Below are 16,047 nucleotides of genomic sequence, written 5' to 3'. Positions count from 1 at the left end.
AGAATATAAAATTATATTGAGAACCTTAAAAAAAAACAAATTCCATTAACAAGGACAACAAAGTCTAAGACTCCTGAAATGGAAGAGGACTATCACCTTTTACTAAATATGCAAGTCTCCATAAAGTAAAACTTAGGAAAAGGGAATCAATTTTACACCCCAATCCATGGGACATTAGTTTCTGAAATACCAAAAACAAAAACAAAACAAAACAAAAAACCCCTACTTATTTCACTCATGGGTAGGTTCCATAGAATGGAATCAAAGTAAAACAATAAAATGCATATTCAGTGCATGGGAAGTAAATAGGTATATATTCTACATACATACATAAAAAATTTTAATTCAAAAATTAAAATCCTGGTCTAAGCATGGAATTATTCTGGGTTTGCCCGTAGTAATACTTAACTCTTACTATGTAATATCATGAATGCTTATTAACTACTAAAATTTGAGAGTCAACACACAACTCTGTCCTACAATTATGTTTATTAAAAACTGACATAAACAAACAAAACCTGTACAAAAAATATCCCCACCCAATCATGTACCACTTTGAAATAGTAATCTTGAAAGCCATTATCGCCTAGGACCCCCTCTTCCTCTACCCCGACCGCGTCCTCTTCCTCTTCCCCGGCCTCGGCCTCTTCCTGCAACTAAGAAAAGAGAAAAAACAAGGTCAATTCTCTTCTACACTAATTGTTACCTGGGCCACCATAAACAGCATCTACAGGAAAGAAAACTTTAACCCAGCTTCTCTCAAATGTGACCTCAGTCATCCCTCCCAACACAATATCAAGCAGAATCAAAAACTGCTGGCTTACAAAGATATTTTTGCTCCATTTGATTTACTGAGAAATTCATTAAGTTTTAAATTATCTTTCTTTTTCTTATGTCTCAAATTCAGCACAAAATAAAATCCAGATGATCTGAACCTTACACAATATGGAAGAGATATCATATCAATAGAACAGAACATGAACATCATGTGCTAGATTTTTTTGTTACTGAATAGTCCAAACAAGTTAATTCAAAGCTAAGAAAGTTTAAAATACATTACATCCAACAATCTTATGACTCTTGAGACGCTTAAAGTTATTTGATCCAATCATAACCAAGTACTTTAAATCTTATAGCAACATCCCCTGTCAGCTGGTCTCCTAACTGTACTTGAGTATTACAGTGACAGAAAACTCATTTCTCAAATGAACTTACTTCAGTCTTTGGAGAGCTAGGAGTACTAAAAAAAAAAAAAAAATTCCTGACGTGAAGCTCAAGCCAGTCACATTCTAAACTTCCACCCATTGTTGCCAACTAGCCATACAAAGAAACAAAGTCTAGGACTTCTGTTAAAACAAGGAAGCTTAACAGCATTGATCTCTAATTCCTTCTGAAATACTACTCATGACGGAAAAGGAGTAAAAATGGTAAATAATCCATAAAGAAAAAGAGGAGGGACGACTGGGTGGCTCAGCAGTTGAGTGTCTGCCTTTGGCTCGGGGCATGGTCCCAGGGTCCCAGGATTGAGTCCCACATTGGGCTCCCTGCATGGAAGCCTGCTTCTCCCTCTGCCTATGTCTCTGCCTCTCTCTCTGTGTCTCTCATGAATTTTCTCTTAAGATTTTATTTATTCATGAGACACAGAGAGAGAGAGAGGGAGGGAAAGAGGGTGAGAGAAAGGCAAAGACACACGCAGAGGGAGAAGCAGGCTCCATGCAGGGAGCCTGATATGGGACTCCATTCCGGGACTCCAGGATCACGCCCTGGGCCAGAGGCAGGCGCTAAACCGCTGAGCCACCCAGGGATCCCCTGTGTCTCTCATGAATTGAAAAAAAGAAAAAGAAAGAAAGAAAGAAAAAGAAGAGAGAGTGGTTGAAAAATTTCAACAAATTTTTAAGTCAGAAAGAAGACTAATAACTGTAAATGTTTAATAAAGGGAGAATAACTCTAAGAAGACTGAAGACCTTAGGAGCCAAGGGTGAGATGAGGCAGGAGGCTAAAAATGAACAAAATGGTTGACAATCATGTGGAGCAAAAGAATGGTCAGTCCTCTCTTCCCCACCTTGCAAAGCTATTAATTTCCCTGACAGGTAGGTAGGCAAGAAAAGGTAAACTAAACCTAAAAACACTTCAGTCTTCAGATTTGAAAATATTTGCAAAGTGGATAGCAGCAAGAGACAGAACTGAGGAGAATGAATTTAGCATTTTTCAGGCTATGGGTTGCAACCTAAATTTTTTTTTTTCTTAACTAAAAGAGCATAGAAAACATATAGACATTTGCAAGTATTAAGACTAATTCTTCCTGAGATTTTTGTTTTGGTTATATGCATGAATGGGCCATGATGCAAAGTATATTTCTTTTTTTTTTTTTTTTAAGATTTTATTTATTTATTCATGATAGTCACAGAGAGAGAGAGAGAGAGAGAGGCAGAGACACAGGCAGAGGGAGAAGCAGGCTCCATGCACTGGGAGCCCGACGTGGGATTCGATCCCGGGTCTCCAGGATCGCGCCCTGGGCCAAAGGCAGGCGCCAAACCGCTGTGCCACCCAGGGATCCCAACAAAGTATATTTCTTAGTGGAAAGAGGGCATAAAAGTCTCAAAATCAATGTATTAAGTGATTGTCTACAAAACACCCAGCCCTTTCTCCTGCTCTACTCCTATAATGCTGGCTGCTAGGCATTATCTCCTACAATAGATGAGCAGAATCTTTTTGTGGGAGGGGTGGGGAGTGCAAAGCTTCAGAAATGACTCTAGATCCTGAAATTTTGGGTTTCCTCAGTGAAGAGGCTAACTCACTTCTGAACCACCCTACAGTGAGACTCAAGCTTATGGGTCCAGCCTCCCCTCCCAGAACTTCTCTTCCTAGGATTCTATTATTTAAATAAATGGTCAAAGTACAAGATATTCAAGTCAAGCCTACAACATAAAGATCAAAGAGAGCAAATTTGGGAAAGAGAAAGATCAGTCAATCAAGAAACAAACTCTTAACTATGTAAGAGAACAAACTGATGGTTACTAGAGAGGAGGGGGATGGGGAGATGGGTGAAATAGGTGATGGGGGTTAAAGAGTACATTCGCCACATATCAAACTGTTGAATCACTATGTTGTACACCTGAAACTAATATAACATTGTATGTTTACTAACTGGAATATAAAAACCTGAAAAATCTTGAGTATGTCTCTGCCTCTATCTGTGTGTCTCTCATGAATAAATAAAATCTTTAAAAAATAATGTTTATAATCCTTCAAACTTACCAGCTTCCCTTTTCTTAGATTTCACCTTTGGTTCAACATCCACAAGTAGTGTATCCAGAGGTAAGCTGTCTGGTAGAATGAAATATCGAATGTTATTTCCTCGAATACTCAGTGTTTCCAGCTGTACTGGTTCTCTATTCTTCAAAGTCATTTTCACAGCTTTAAGATGTGTATTCATGCTGACATCTACACCTACAGGGGAAAAAAGAGAGAGCTTATTAGCATGATAAAGAAGGCAACCAGTAAATCTATCAAGCCGAAGTAAATAACACAATACAAAAGAATACTGCCCATTCTGCTACACTCTAGGACACTGCCTATTCTGTAAGACTCTAGGACACAATTTAGTACAACTGGTTAATGGGTGAATAATGTCAATATAAACCAAAAATCCTTTCTTCGGAGATTATCTCTAGTACATTAATGTTTTGCATGATTAGGTATGCTTACAGATGTGAATGCAGCAAGCCACGGAGGAACCCTGAGTGATACCTGACTCATTCCCACTGTGCCCAGGTATTCTCATCTCAGGGCGTTCTCACTATCTCCATAACTTCCTTATACCCCATGTCACCAAGCTGTAAGTCTTGTTTTATTTTTTATTTTTAAAGATTTATTTATTTATGCAAAGAGAGAGAGGCAGAGGAAGAAGCAGGCTCTATGCAGGAAGCGCGACATGGGACTCGATCCCAGGTCTCCAGGATCACACCCAGGGCTGCAGGCGGCGCTAAACCTCTGCGCCACCGGAGCTGCCCCTGTAAGTCTTGTTTTAAATAAAAGATCCTATATATATTGCAGTATTTTCCTTGTTACTAGGAATTTAACACATCTTTTTAACTGCTTTTTGAAGGAATCTTACTGTTTTTAGTACTTTAATTCCCAAGTTGCACAAGTTTTGAATGCTCTGCCTCAAACTATTTTTCCCATTGCTTTTAGTGTGAGATTTTGTAAAAGAAAAGCACAATTTTCTAGAATGAATATTATGGCATTATCTTAGAAATACCCAATTATTGGAGCCTTTGCCAATATATCTGAACAAATGGGTAACAAAAGACCTAGTTTATTTCTATTCCTACAAAGTTAGACCAGAAAACATGAATTCTCTTAACTTTCCCAACATCTACTTCAAATAGCAATTATGGTCAGTGCCACAGGGTCACTAACCATGTTACTGAAACCTCATATTATTCTGATTTCCTTTAAAGCAATTGGTGTCACATACACAAATATACTCAAATACTATCAGTTTAACACTGTATTTCTATTGGTTTACTCAGATGCTGGATCTACATGTTAAAAAATTATTTATAAACTTATAATATTTCAGAGACCAGGACCACATGTTGTGACAGCATTTTCATTCACTTGGCTCAGCAATTCTTTTGCAATTTTGCAGGGAACACTTACAACAAGTGAAGAATCTCAGTAGCCTTAAACTATACATACAATTCATTAAAGCAAAGAGTTAAACATGTAAGAAAAAAGACTGAAAGAAAATACTCTCAAATACTCCACCTCCCATATCCCATATATATTTTTACTCAAGGTAATCAAACATGATAATCCCATCCTCTATCTTCAAGGACTTTGCAACTTAACAGGGAACACAAGATTCTAAAAAAAAAAAAAAGAAAAAAGAAAAAAAAAAGAAAAAAGAAAAAAAGAAAGTAGACTTTGGAAGATGCAACATCTTCCAGAGGAAGAGGAACACACACAGGCAAAAGCACAAAAGGCCTGGGAAAAACAACAACGACAACAACAACAACAACAACAACAACAACAACAACAGGAAAACAGAGGTCACATAAGATAACCTGAGGAATTCAGCTTGGTCTTAGCACAAGTGCTTAAGGTAAGGCTTAAGAAGGCAAAAAGAGAAAGACGTCTACTACAATAATGTTAAGTAATCAAAAAAGAATTCTGGCCTTAAAGGTGGAAGAGGTGGGGAAAAAGAAGTGTTATAAAGCTGTCTAATGTCCATACCTGTGATTGTTCCATGAACCTGTGTTCCATTCTTTAATTCGATGGTTACAGTTTCGTGACTCAATTTCATCAAAAATCTGTAAAAACAGTTAGAATATAGTAAGTGTTCACCTTTAACATTTTACAGTCTTTTTTAAGTCAAAGGGTTTAATTTCTAGAATGTTCAAAATCTGCTATCGATGGACCTGTATCTATTCCTATTACTAGGGATCCCTGGGTGGCGCAGCGGTTTGGCGCCTGCCTTTGGCCCAGGGCGCGATCCTGGATACCCGGGATCGAATCCCATGTCAGGCTCCCGGTGCATGGAGCCTGCTTCTCCCTCTGCCTATGTCTCTGCCTCTCTCTCTCTGTGTGACTATCATAAATAAATAAAAATTAAAAAAAAATATTCCTATTACTAATCTGCATAACAATTTCAACCTTCCTTGAATTATATCCTCAGAATTTATGAAGGAGCATAGTAAAGAAACTGCCAACTAGACATTCTGATTCTCTTAAACCATCATACAGCTTAACCTCCAATCTATGCATAACAGATCCTAAAGTCATTATAATCCACAAAATTGAAACCAAGAAATTATATGAAAGTGGTCAAAAGGTACAAACTTCCAGTTATGAGGTAAATTAGTATTAGGAATGTGACATACACCATGATGACTACAATTATTAACTCTATTGTAGAGTACATCTGAAAGTTGCTGAGAGAGTAGATCCTAAAAGTTCTCATCACAGAAAAAAAAACATTTTTTCCTTTCTCTTTTTTTAGTATCCATACTAGATGATGTATGTTAACTAAACTTTCTGTGGTAATCATTTTACACTATACATAAGCCAAATCACTATGCTGTACACCTTAAACTTATATAGAGCTGTATGTCAATTCTCACTAAAGTGAAAAAAAAATTATTACTGGTCATAAAAAATTACACATTTCCTATATGTATACAAAGGAGAAGTCTCCCTTTCTAATTCCTCTTCATATACATGGGGAGATTCTTCTAGACTGTTTTATATGCACTAATAAGCATATACATAAATGTTTTTATGCAAATTGGGACATAACTTAATTGACTTCTATACCCTGTAATTCTCATTCAGCAGCTTATATTAAAAACATTTTAAAATACTGTGTATTTTACTGTGGGTGGCTCAATTGGTTGGCTAAGTATCTGCCTTCGGCTCAGGTCATGATCCCAGAGTCCTGGGATTGAGCCGTGTGTGCTCAGTGGGGAGTCTGCTTCTCCCTCCTCCACTGCTTGTTCTTTGTCAAATAAATATTTAAAAAGAAAAAGAAATACATATGCTTATCACGAATCCATTTATACAAATCCTTAGCAACACTAATTGCTACCAACATTTTTTGTCAATTCTACAGAGAAAAAAAAGAATTTGTTTTTCCCTTTCACTCGTAAGACTTAACACCTTTTCACGAACATGGGAAATTTCTATTTCTTTTCTGAACTACCTATTCACAATATTCACACATTTTCTTTTTCCTTTTTCCCCCACATTTTCAATTAGGTAAAAAATTTTTTTTTCATTTTCTACCAGTTTGGCCATAGCCATTCAAGTTTGTGGTTTTCATTTTTAGTGTTTTTTTTTTTTTTTTTTAAGATTTTATTTATTCATGAGAGACAGAGAGAGAGAGGCAGAGACATAGGCCGAGGGAGAAGTGGGACCAGAACCCCAGGATCAGGCCTGAGCCAAAGGCAGATGCTCAACCACTGAGCCACTCAGGTGTCCCTAGATTGTTAAATTTGTGAATACTTCTCCTGGATTAATCTGTTTAAGAAGAGGTTTCCCACTCCAAGACTGTAAATAGCCGTTTTCCTTCTAGTTACCTTTTCTCAGGATTTTATTTATTTTGAGAGAGAGAATGTACATGTGCAGGGGATGGGGTAGAGGGAGAGGAAGAGAACCTCAAGCAGACTCTGCACTGTGTGTGGAGCCCAGCACAGGGCTTGATCCCACTACATCCCATACATGGGAACAACAGATCACGGCTAGAGTGGAAACCAACAGATGCTCAACTGACTAAGCCACCCAGGTGCCTCTCTTCTAGTTTTCTGTTTAGAGTTTTAATCCACGTGGAATTCATCTCTTTTCTGTGCAGCATGAGATAGAACTCTGCCTTTATTTTTTCCAATTAGACAGCTAGTTGCCTCAATGTTTACTGAATAATCCATTCATACCCCACTTCACCTAGTCTTTTGTTCTCCCATACCTATTATTATGAAATATTTCAGAAAAAGAAAAATGGAAATGTTCGCAAACTATTAAATGTTACCATTTATGTGGGAGTGTCCCCACACAACTTATACTTTCACCATATAATCTGTACTTATTCATTTTCTAATGAGGACACACTCCTACATAATTATAATACCACATTCACATCCAGGAAAATGAAGTAATCCTGCAATATGATACAACAATGTAGTTCGTGGTTTCTAAATTATAATTCATAATAAATTAAAATTTTCTAATTTAGAGTACAAATTCCTACTTTATAATACATTGTATACCCTATTATAGCATCACACTGAATGGTACATGTAGAATCACCTATTTCACTTCCCCATTAGACTACTAAGGGTTAAGGATCAAGATCTTTATATCTTTTTTTCTTTTTAAAACTTTATTTATTAGAGACACAGAGAGAGCGAGAGCAAGAGAGAGGCAGAAACACAGGCAGACGGAGAAGCAGGCTCCACGCAGGGAGCCCGATGTGGGACTCGATCCCAGGTCTCCAGGATCACATCCTAAGCTGAATGCAGGCACTAAATCGCTGAGCCACCAGGGCTGCCCAAGATCTTTATATCTAATCCTGGGTGGTCACAGGCACTGACAGCTGGCTGAAATGCTTCACTGATTAACAGGGAAGAGATATTAAAATACCACTTTTTTAGTGGCACAGACAGTCATCAAAAAGAGGGGACACTTGGTTTGGGACTTATCAAATCTCAGATTTTAAAAAGTTACTCTGCCCTGGGATGCCTGGGTATCTTAGTGGCTGAGTGTCTGCCAAAGATCAGGTCATGATCCTGTGGTCCTGGGATGGAGTCCCACATCAGGCTCCCGACAGGGAGTCTGCTCCTCCCTCTGCCTATGTCTCTGCCTCTCTGTGTGTCTCTCATGAATAAATACATAGATCTTAAGAAAAAAAGTTAACCTGTCCTTGTTTAAATATCCATGTATCAAATCCTTTTCATATTTGTTGTCAAGAAAATAATCTCTCAATAAACTGTTAATGTGTTATTTCATTGGACAAGAATTCTTTAAGCACTAAGTTTAATAATCACAAAGCTATATTAGCCTAGAAATTTCATCTAACAGTTTCTTTCCATTGTCAAGATTTGGTTTTTAAAAATCTTCTATTTTGGAGCACCTGCCTGACTCAATAGGTAGAGCATGCAATTCTTTATACCTAGGTCATGAGTTTGAGCCCCACATTGGGCATATAGTTCACTTAATTTAAAAAACTCTTTTAATTGTCCCCCTTAGTAATAAAGTTTAACTTTTCTTAAAGATTTATTCCAGAGGGGGGAAAAGAGGGAGAAAGGAGGGGAGGCGGGAAGGAGAGAAAGAGAACACAGTGCACAAGAATGTGTTCACAGGAGGGGGGAGGCAAAGGGAGACAAGTAGAAAGTAGACTTCCTGCAGAATGGGCAATCCCATGTGGGGCTGATCCCAGGACCCTGAGATCATGATCTGAGCCAAAATCCGGAGTTGGACGCTTAACTGACTGAGCCACCCAGGCGCCCAATACTTAACTTTTATAGAAACTCAAATCATTTGTGGAAATAGGATTAAAGTAAAAATAAGATATTTTAGTAATCAATCTACCATATGAAAGTAAAAAGGAAAACTAAGGTAAGCAAAATGGTTTCTGAAGGAATCAAAATTCATCAAGTCCAAGGATGTTTCTTTGACAAATATTTATCATTATGTGGTAGTCCCTGTGCCTGACAATGAGGACCAAAAAGAAGTATGACTAGGGACACCTGGGTGGCTCAGTGGTTGAGCCTCTGCCTTTGGCTCAGCTCAGGTCGTGATCCTGGGGTCCTGGGATTGAGTCCCACATCGGGCTCCCTGCATGGAGCCTGCTTCTCCCTCTGCCTGTGTCTCTGTCTCTCTCTGTGTGTCTCTCATGAATAAATAAATAAAATCTTAAAAAAAGAAAAAAGCTTCTAAAGGGTTTCTATCAATGAAGTGGAGTGCCAGGGTCATATTCACAGTGGAAGACAAATTAGGTGGCTAGAGCAGTACACAGGTTAAAGTTACAGTTATCAAGACATGGGAACAATAGATCAATGAAACAGAACAGAGTCCATAAATGAATCCACATTTATGTAGTTAGTTTTCTACAATTTCTACAGTACCAAAGAGACTGTCAAAGCACTCCAATAGGCAAAAGAAAGCCTTTTCAACAAATGATGAAATCTATGGTAACGGGGGTTTATACTCCCTAAAAATATGGAAGAACTAGAAATCTATATAGAAAAAATGAACCTGAAAAAAAAAAAAAAAAGAACCTGGACCACTAATTCACAATACTTAACAAGCTTAATTCAAGAGAGATCACAGGCCTAAACATAAAAGATAAAATCATAAAGCTTTATGAGGAAAACATAGGAGAATAACTTCATGGTTTGAGGGTAGACGAAAATTTGACAGTACACAGAGAATAATCATAAAAGGAAAAGCTGATAAATTAAAACTTCCTCAGAATAAGCTTCTGCTCACCAAAAGACATTCTTAAGGAAATGAACAAAGAAGTCAAACTGGGGGAAATTATACCCGACAAAGGACTAGTATACAGAATATATAAAGAACTTCTACAACTCAATAATAAAACAACACAATCAAAACCAAACACTTCACAAAGATACATGAATGGCAATAAGAAGGTGAAAGTGTTCAACTTCATTAGTCATTGGAAAATGCAAATGAAAACCATAACAAAACACAACTACACTGAAATGGCTAAAATTAAACTGACCACAAATAAATGCTGGTAAGGTGTGGAACAGTGGGAATTCTAATATACTGTTGTTGGGAGTGAAAGTGGTATACAACTACTTTGGAAAATGGTCTAGCTTTTTTTTTTTTTTTTTTTTTTTAAGGGGTGAGGGACAGCAAGAGAGAGAGAATCTTAAGCAGGCTGAATGCCCAGGGTGAGCCCTGACTTGGGGCTTGATTTCACAACCCTGAGATCATGACCTGAGCCAAAATCAAAGAGTTAACTGATTGAGGGCCACCTGGGTGGCTCAGCAGTTGAGCATCTGCCTTTGGCTCAGGTCAGGATCCCCGGGTCCCGGAATCCAGTCCCACATCAGGCTCCCCCCTAGGGAGCCTGCTTTTCCCTCTGCCTAGGTCTCTGCCTCTCACTATGTGTCTCTTGTGAATAAATAAAATCTTCAAAAAAGAATTAAAAAAAGAGTTAACTACTGATTGAGCCACCCAGGTGCCCCTGGCATTTTCTTACGAAACTAAATGTTTTATTTATCCATGCTATGATTTAGCAGTTCCACTCCTAAGTATATACCTCCCAAAATAAAAAAGGCTTGCACAAGAATGTTCAAGGCAGGGTTTTTTTGAAAGATTTTATTTATTTATTTATGAGAAGAGAGAGAGAGAGAGGCAGAGACACAGGCAGAAGAAGCAGGCTCCATGCAGGGAACCCGATGTGGGACTCCATCCTGGGTCTCCAGGATCACGCCTTGAGTAGAAAGTGGTGCTAAACCGCTGAGCCACCCGGGGCTGCCCTAGAATAAATGGTTTTCTTTTTCTTTTTTTAAGATTTTATTTATTTATTCATGAGAGAGAGAGAGAGAGGAGAGAGAGAGGGAGAGAGAGAGAGAGAGAGAAAAGCAGGCTCCATGCAGGGAGCCTGACCTGGGACTCAATCCCCGGTCTCCAGGATTAGGCACTGGGCTGAAGGTGGCGCTAAACTGCTGCGCCACCAGGGCTGTCTGCAAGGAATTTTTAAAGAAAATGTGTAACTTTTAACTTTTTAAAGAGTTTATTTTTAAGCAACCTCTACACTCAATGCAGTGCTCAAACTTACCTGCTCCACCTAATGAGCCAGCCAGGCTGCCCTGAAAATATGTAACTTTTAGGCATACAACACATTACTATTTGCTAATAAAATGAAACACATTACTGATACAAGCCACAATGTGGAAGAATCTCAAAAATATGCTGCATAAAAGAAATTTTACACAAAAAAAATGCATACTGCATGATTCTACATTATATGAAATTCTACTGCAAGCAAAACTAAACTACGATAGAAGAAATTGATTGCACTGGGGGTATGAGAACAGAGACTGACTAGGAAGGGCTCGAGGTTTCGGTAATGTTCCATATTCCACATCTCAACAGGGGTTTGGGTTATACAGATGTGTAAATTTTTCAAAACTGGCAAATGTACATTGTATTTCATTGCATGAGATAGTCACCTCAAGAAGTAAAATTAAAAACCTTGGGTGGAAATAAAAGAAAGCTTTTATGACTCAGTGGTGCCACTGGAATGAATGACAGCAAAGGTATCTTGGCAGAAAAGAGTTATCCCAGCTCAGAAATCAAACAGATTTGAATTCTTTCCGATGAATCCTTCCCTTTGAATTCGTTCTTACTGAAACTTAAATATCCAGATAATATCCTTCATAGCACCCAAAAACATACCGCTTGCATAGTATCCTTCAGGATCCAAATCCACACTAACTGAATTCAAAAACCAAAGAAAACTGGATAATGTTGGGGATCCCTGGGTGGCTCCGCGGTTTAGTGCCTGCCTTCAGCCTGGGGCGTGATCCTGGAGAACAGGGATCGAGTCTGGCATCAGGCTCTCTGCAGGAAGCCTGTTTCTCCCTCTGCCTGTGTCTCTGCCTCTCTCTCTGTCTCTCAAGAATAAATAAACAAAAAAAAATTTTTTAAAGAAAATTGGATAATGAGAGATACTTCTATGAGGTAGGTAAAAACTGTGAAAACCTGGCAATTTTATGAGATTATTAAGAAAGATGTCAAAGTAAACTCCCAGGTTTTTGGTTAGAGTGGCAGTAAGGATGATAGTGCCATCAACCACTGTACAGAAATAAGTCAACCAAAAATGCAAAGCAGTTAGACAAATACTCATTTTCTTGGAACAAAACATATTCACCAGTAAGAAGAAATTTTATTTCTACAGTCTAAACAAAGAATAGGGTTCAGTACAGCCTTTAAAATTTTCAGGAAAATTGTGTCACAACATGCAGTTTCTTTAAATGAGATAAACGGATTCTAAAGAGTGTGACACAAAACTATAAGTAGATTCAAATAGGTAGGGATTGAGAAATTGTGAAAATATACTTTAAATTCTGGGGTGTTTTTCTCCAAAGTTACAGTTCGACTAAAAATTAACCTTAAATGCCTTCCTTAAGAACTCCGAATACATATTGAGGGTTTTATACGTTATTTCAATCACACTAGAAATTGTCTATTTGTCTGTCTTCGCAAAATAGTTCAAAGAACACCTTAAAAAAACAAAATCCACTGCCTGTGCCTAGTGTAATAGGTGCCCAATAATTGATTGATCGCAATAAGACTAATCTTGATTCAGACAAAAGACTAGCTACATTTATAACTAATTTAATCAGAAATCTCCTCTATGTTCCAGGCTCCCTGCCTCAAGGAAAAACACCAAAACCTTATCTGCAGATAGTTTAGAATGAATTACTCAAATCATAAACCAATAGGCTCAACTAACCAATGAAGTTTAAACACAAGAGAATAGTGATCATCTGCTAATCAGCCACAAATACGTAAAGTGACTCTGCCAGACGTTGGGAGATTCTTCCTGAATTAAAGTCCTATTTTGTTTTCTTTTTTTTATTTTAAAGATTTTATTTATTTATTTATTTATTCATTCATTCATTCATTCATGAGAGACACAGGGAGAGAGAAAGGCATAGACACAGGCAGAGGGAGAAGCAGGCTCCATGCTGGGAGCCCGACGTAGGACTCGATCCTGGGTCTCCAGGATCATTCCCTGGGCCGAAAGTGGCGCTAAACCGCTGAGCCACCCAGGGATCCCTAAAGTCCTATTTTGAAGGGAAATGGGAGTTGGGTAATCTTAACTGTAAGGAGTCAGAAAAGAAAAGAAAAGAAAAGAAAAGAAAAGAAAAGAAAAGAAAAGAAAAGAAAAGGAAAAAGAAAAAGAAAAAGAAAAAGGAAAAGGAAAAGGAAAGACCAAAAAACCAGAAGTCCAATCCTGATTTAAAACATTTCGGAAATGGGTTTCGTCATTTCCTGATGAACCCCTGCAGCTTCTAAGTACATTCTAAAAGCTGCTTAACGGGACGTCTGGGTGGCTCAGCGGCTGGGCAGCTGCCTTTGGCTCAGGTCGTGATCCCGGGACCCAGGATCGAGTCCCACGTCGGGCTCCCTGCATGGAGCCTGCCTCTCCCTCTGCCTCTCTGTGTGTGTCTCTAATGAATAAATAAATAAATCTTTAAAAAAATAATAAATAAATAAAAGCTCGTTAACTTAATGCAACGCGTACAATTTTCCTTAGGTCTCCCACGTTCTCCGGGAGCGTATATTTAGTCGTCTTTGCGGGTCCTGAGGGCTGAGACCGGCCAGAAAAATCATCTAGACTAGAGTACGAGTTCTAAGGGAACGAACGTCTTCTACCAACCGCAAACAGAAGCCTGTAAGCCTGGCGCCGCCGCCTTGCAGGCCTCTAAGACACTAGGGGGGAAGAAATGGCCAGGCCTTCACGTCCACTAGCCTGAAGACACGCGGGGGCCGCGCGCCAACGAGTCTGAAGCCCCGGCGGCAGCGCCCGCGACGGCGCGGCCAAGCTGGGGCGGGAGCGGCGGGAGCGGCGGGAGCGGCGGGAGCGGCGGGAGCGGCGGGAGCGGCGGGAGCGGCGGGAGCGGCGGGAGCGGCGGGAGCGGCGGGCGCCGGAGGCCGTTAGCAGGCCGCGCGCGCACGCGGCTTTCCCGCCTCCCGCAAAGGGGCAGCGCGGCCTCCCGCTCGCCGCCCAAATCGTCACAGCCCCCACCCCGCCGGGCTACCCCCTCACCTCACGAGCTTCATCCTGGCGGCGCCGTCGCTCTTTCAGCCCGTTAATGTACAGAACCGGACTACCAAGGCCCGAAAAACTAGGAGTATGAATGGCCGGAAACGCCTACTCCTCGGGCTCGGACGTAAAGGGCGCGAGGAACGCTGAGAACGCGAGGCGGAAGCGCCGAGGCCCCCGGAGCCGCACTCCCTTCCGGCCGCGCCCAACCTCACGGCGGCCCCTGGCGGCTGGAGGTGTGCCTTGCGCCTGCTGAGCGCTTTGAGAGCCGGTCCAGGAGGAAAATTCCAGTAAGGGCGGGGATTTGGGGAGCTCAGATCCAATTAGTAGGCCGGGCCGCGGGCCGCGGGCTCAGAGTCCTGTGTTACGGGGCAGTAAATATACTCGCGAAGGAGATGTAGTTCTGACAAAGCCCAAAAAATTATGCGAATTCAGCTCCAACACCGGGAATGTACCTGAAGAAAATCACACAGTTTAGCTTATTATTTTTACTTTAAATTCTAGTCACAGGGGCACCTGGGTGGCTCAGTGGTTGAGTGTCTGCCTTTGGCTCAGGTCGTGATCCCAGGGTCCTGGGATGGAGTCTTGCATGAGGCTCCCCTGCATGGAGCCTGCTCCTCCCTCTGCCTGTGTCTCTGCCTCTCTCTGTGTATCTCTCATGAATAAATAAATGAAATCTTTTTTTTTTAATTTTTATTTATTTATGATAGTCACAGAGAGAGAGAGACAGGCGCAGAGACACAGGCAGAGGGAGAAGCAGGCTCCATGCACCGGGAGCCCGACGTGGGATTCGATCCCGGGTCTCCAGGATCGCGCCCTGGGCCAAAGGCAGGCGCCAAACCGCTGCGCCACCTAGGGATCCCTAAAATCTTTTTCTTTAAAGATTTTATTTATTTATGAAACAGAGAGAGAGAGAGAGAGAGAGAGAGAGAGAGAGAGGCAGAGACACAGGCAGAGGGAGAAGCAGGCTCCATGCAGGGAGCCCGACGTGGGACTCAATCCCGGGTCTCCAGGATCACACCCTGGGCCGAAGGCAGGCGCTAAACCGCTGAGCTACCCAGGGATTCCCTAAATAAATAACATCTTAAAAAAAATTTGGTCACAAACCTCAGAATGGCACCTACATTGTTGAGAGCTCTTGTCTCTAATAAGCTCACAAACTATTTCATACCTTCCCTGTACTCTCCCTCTGAAACCTTTTACAGTGTCTTCCTAAGATCACTCTCTGCTAATATTTCCTCTTTCGAGAAGACCGGAAGCCATCCTTTTAGAACTTTCTTCCAGTTAGAAAGGTAGATGTATCATTGCCCCTTTCCAAGGCAAGTTCCTCTTCATTGTAGTCTGGCTCCCATCTTTCATTTTTCTCAAGAATTTCACTCCTTCTGGGCAGCCCCGGTGGCGCAGCGGTTTAGCGCCGCCTGCAGCCCAGGGCGCGATCCTGGAGACCCGGGATTGAGTCCCACGTCGGGCTCCCTGCATGGAGCCTGCTTCTCCCTCTGCCTGTGTCTCTGCCTCTCTCTCTTCCTCTGCATCTCTATGAATAAATAAATAAATCTAAAAAAAAAAAAAAAAAAGAATTTCACTCCTTCAGTTATCTCCTAACTTGAATCATTAATTTCTCCCTCTTCACAGGATTTTATAAAATAAGCATACAAATTCATCTTAAAAACAAAACAAAATTCTCCTCTGATGCAGCTGTAGCTACTGCTAGAGTTCTTTCACATAAAGACCTCTTGAGT

The 16,047-nt window shown here is 40.5% G+C and overlaps 1 protein-coding gene across 1 annotated transcript; it reads right to left on the bottom strand.

Annotated features, from left to right (window-relative positions):
* Positions 1–470: 470 nt before the first annotated feature.
* SNRPD1 (small nuclear ribonucleoprotein D1 polypeptide) lies at positions 471–14,490 on the bottom strand. The gene is made up of 4 exons (XM_072829007.1): positions 14,312–14,490; positions 5,242–5,318; positions 3,259–3,450; positions 471–656 (listed from the first exon to the last, which is right to left on the bottom strand). Exons 1-4 carry the CDS (start codon positions 14,323–14,325, stop codon positions 580–582), a joined length of 360 nt encoding a protein of 119 aa, XP_072685108.1. The 5' UTR covers positions 14,326–14,490; the 3' UTR covers positions 471–579.
* Positions 14,491–16,047: the final 1,557 nt, after the last annotated feature.

Source organism: Canis lupus, chromosome 6 (genome assembly GCF_048164855.1).
Source record: "Canis lupus baileyi chromosome 6, mCanLup2.hap1, whole genome shotgun sequence".
Taxonomy (NCBI): Eukaryota; Metazoa; Chordata; class Mammalia; order Carnivora; family Canidae; genus Canis; species Canis lupus.
Note: the sequence above shows the minus strand (reverse complement) of the source record. Positions and strands in the feature narration are given on the sequence as shown.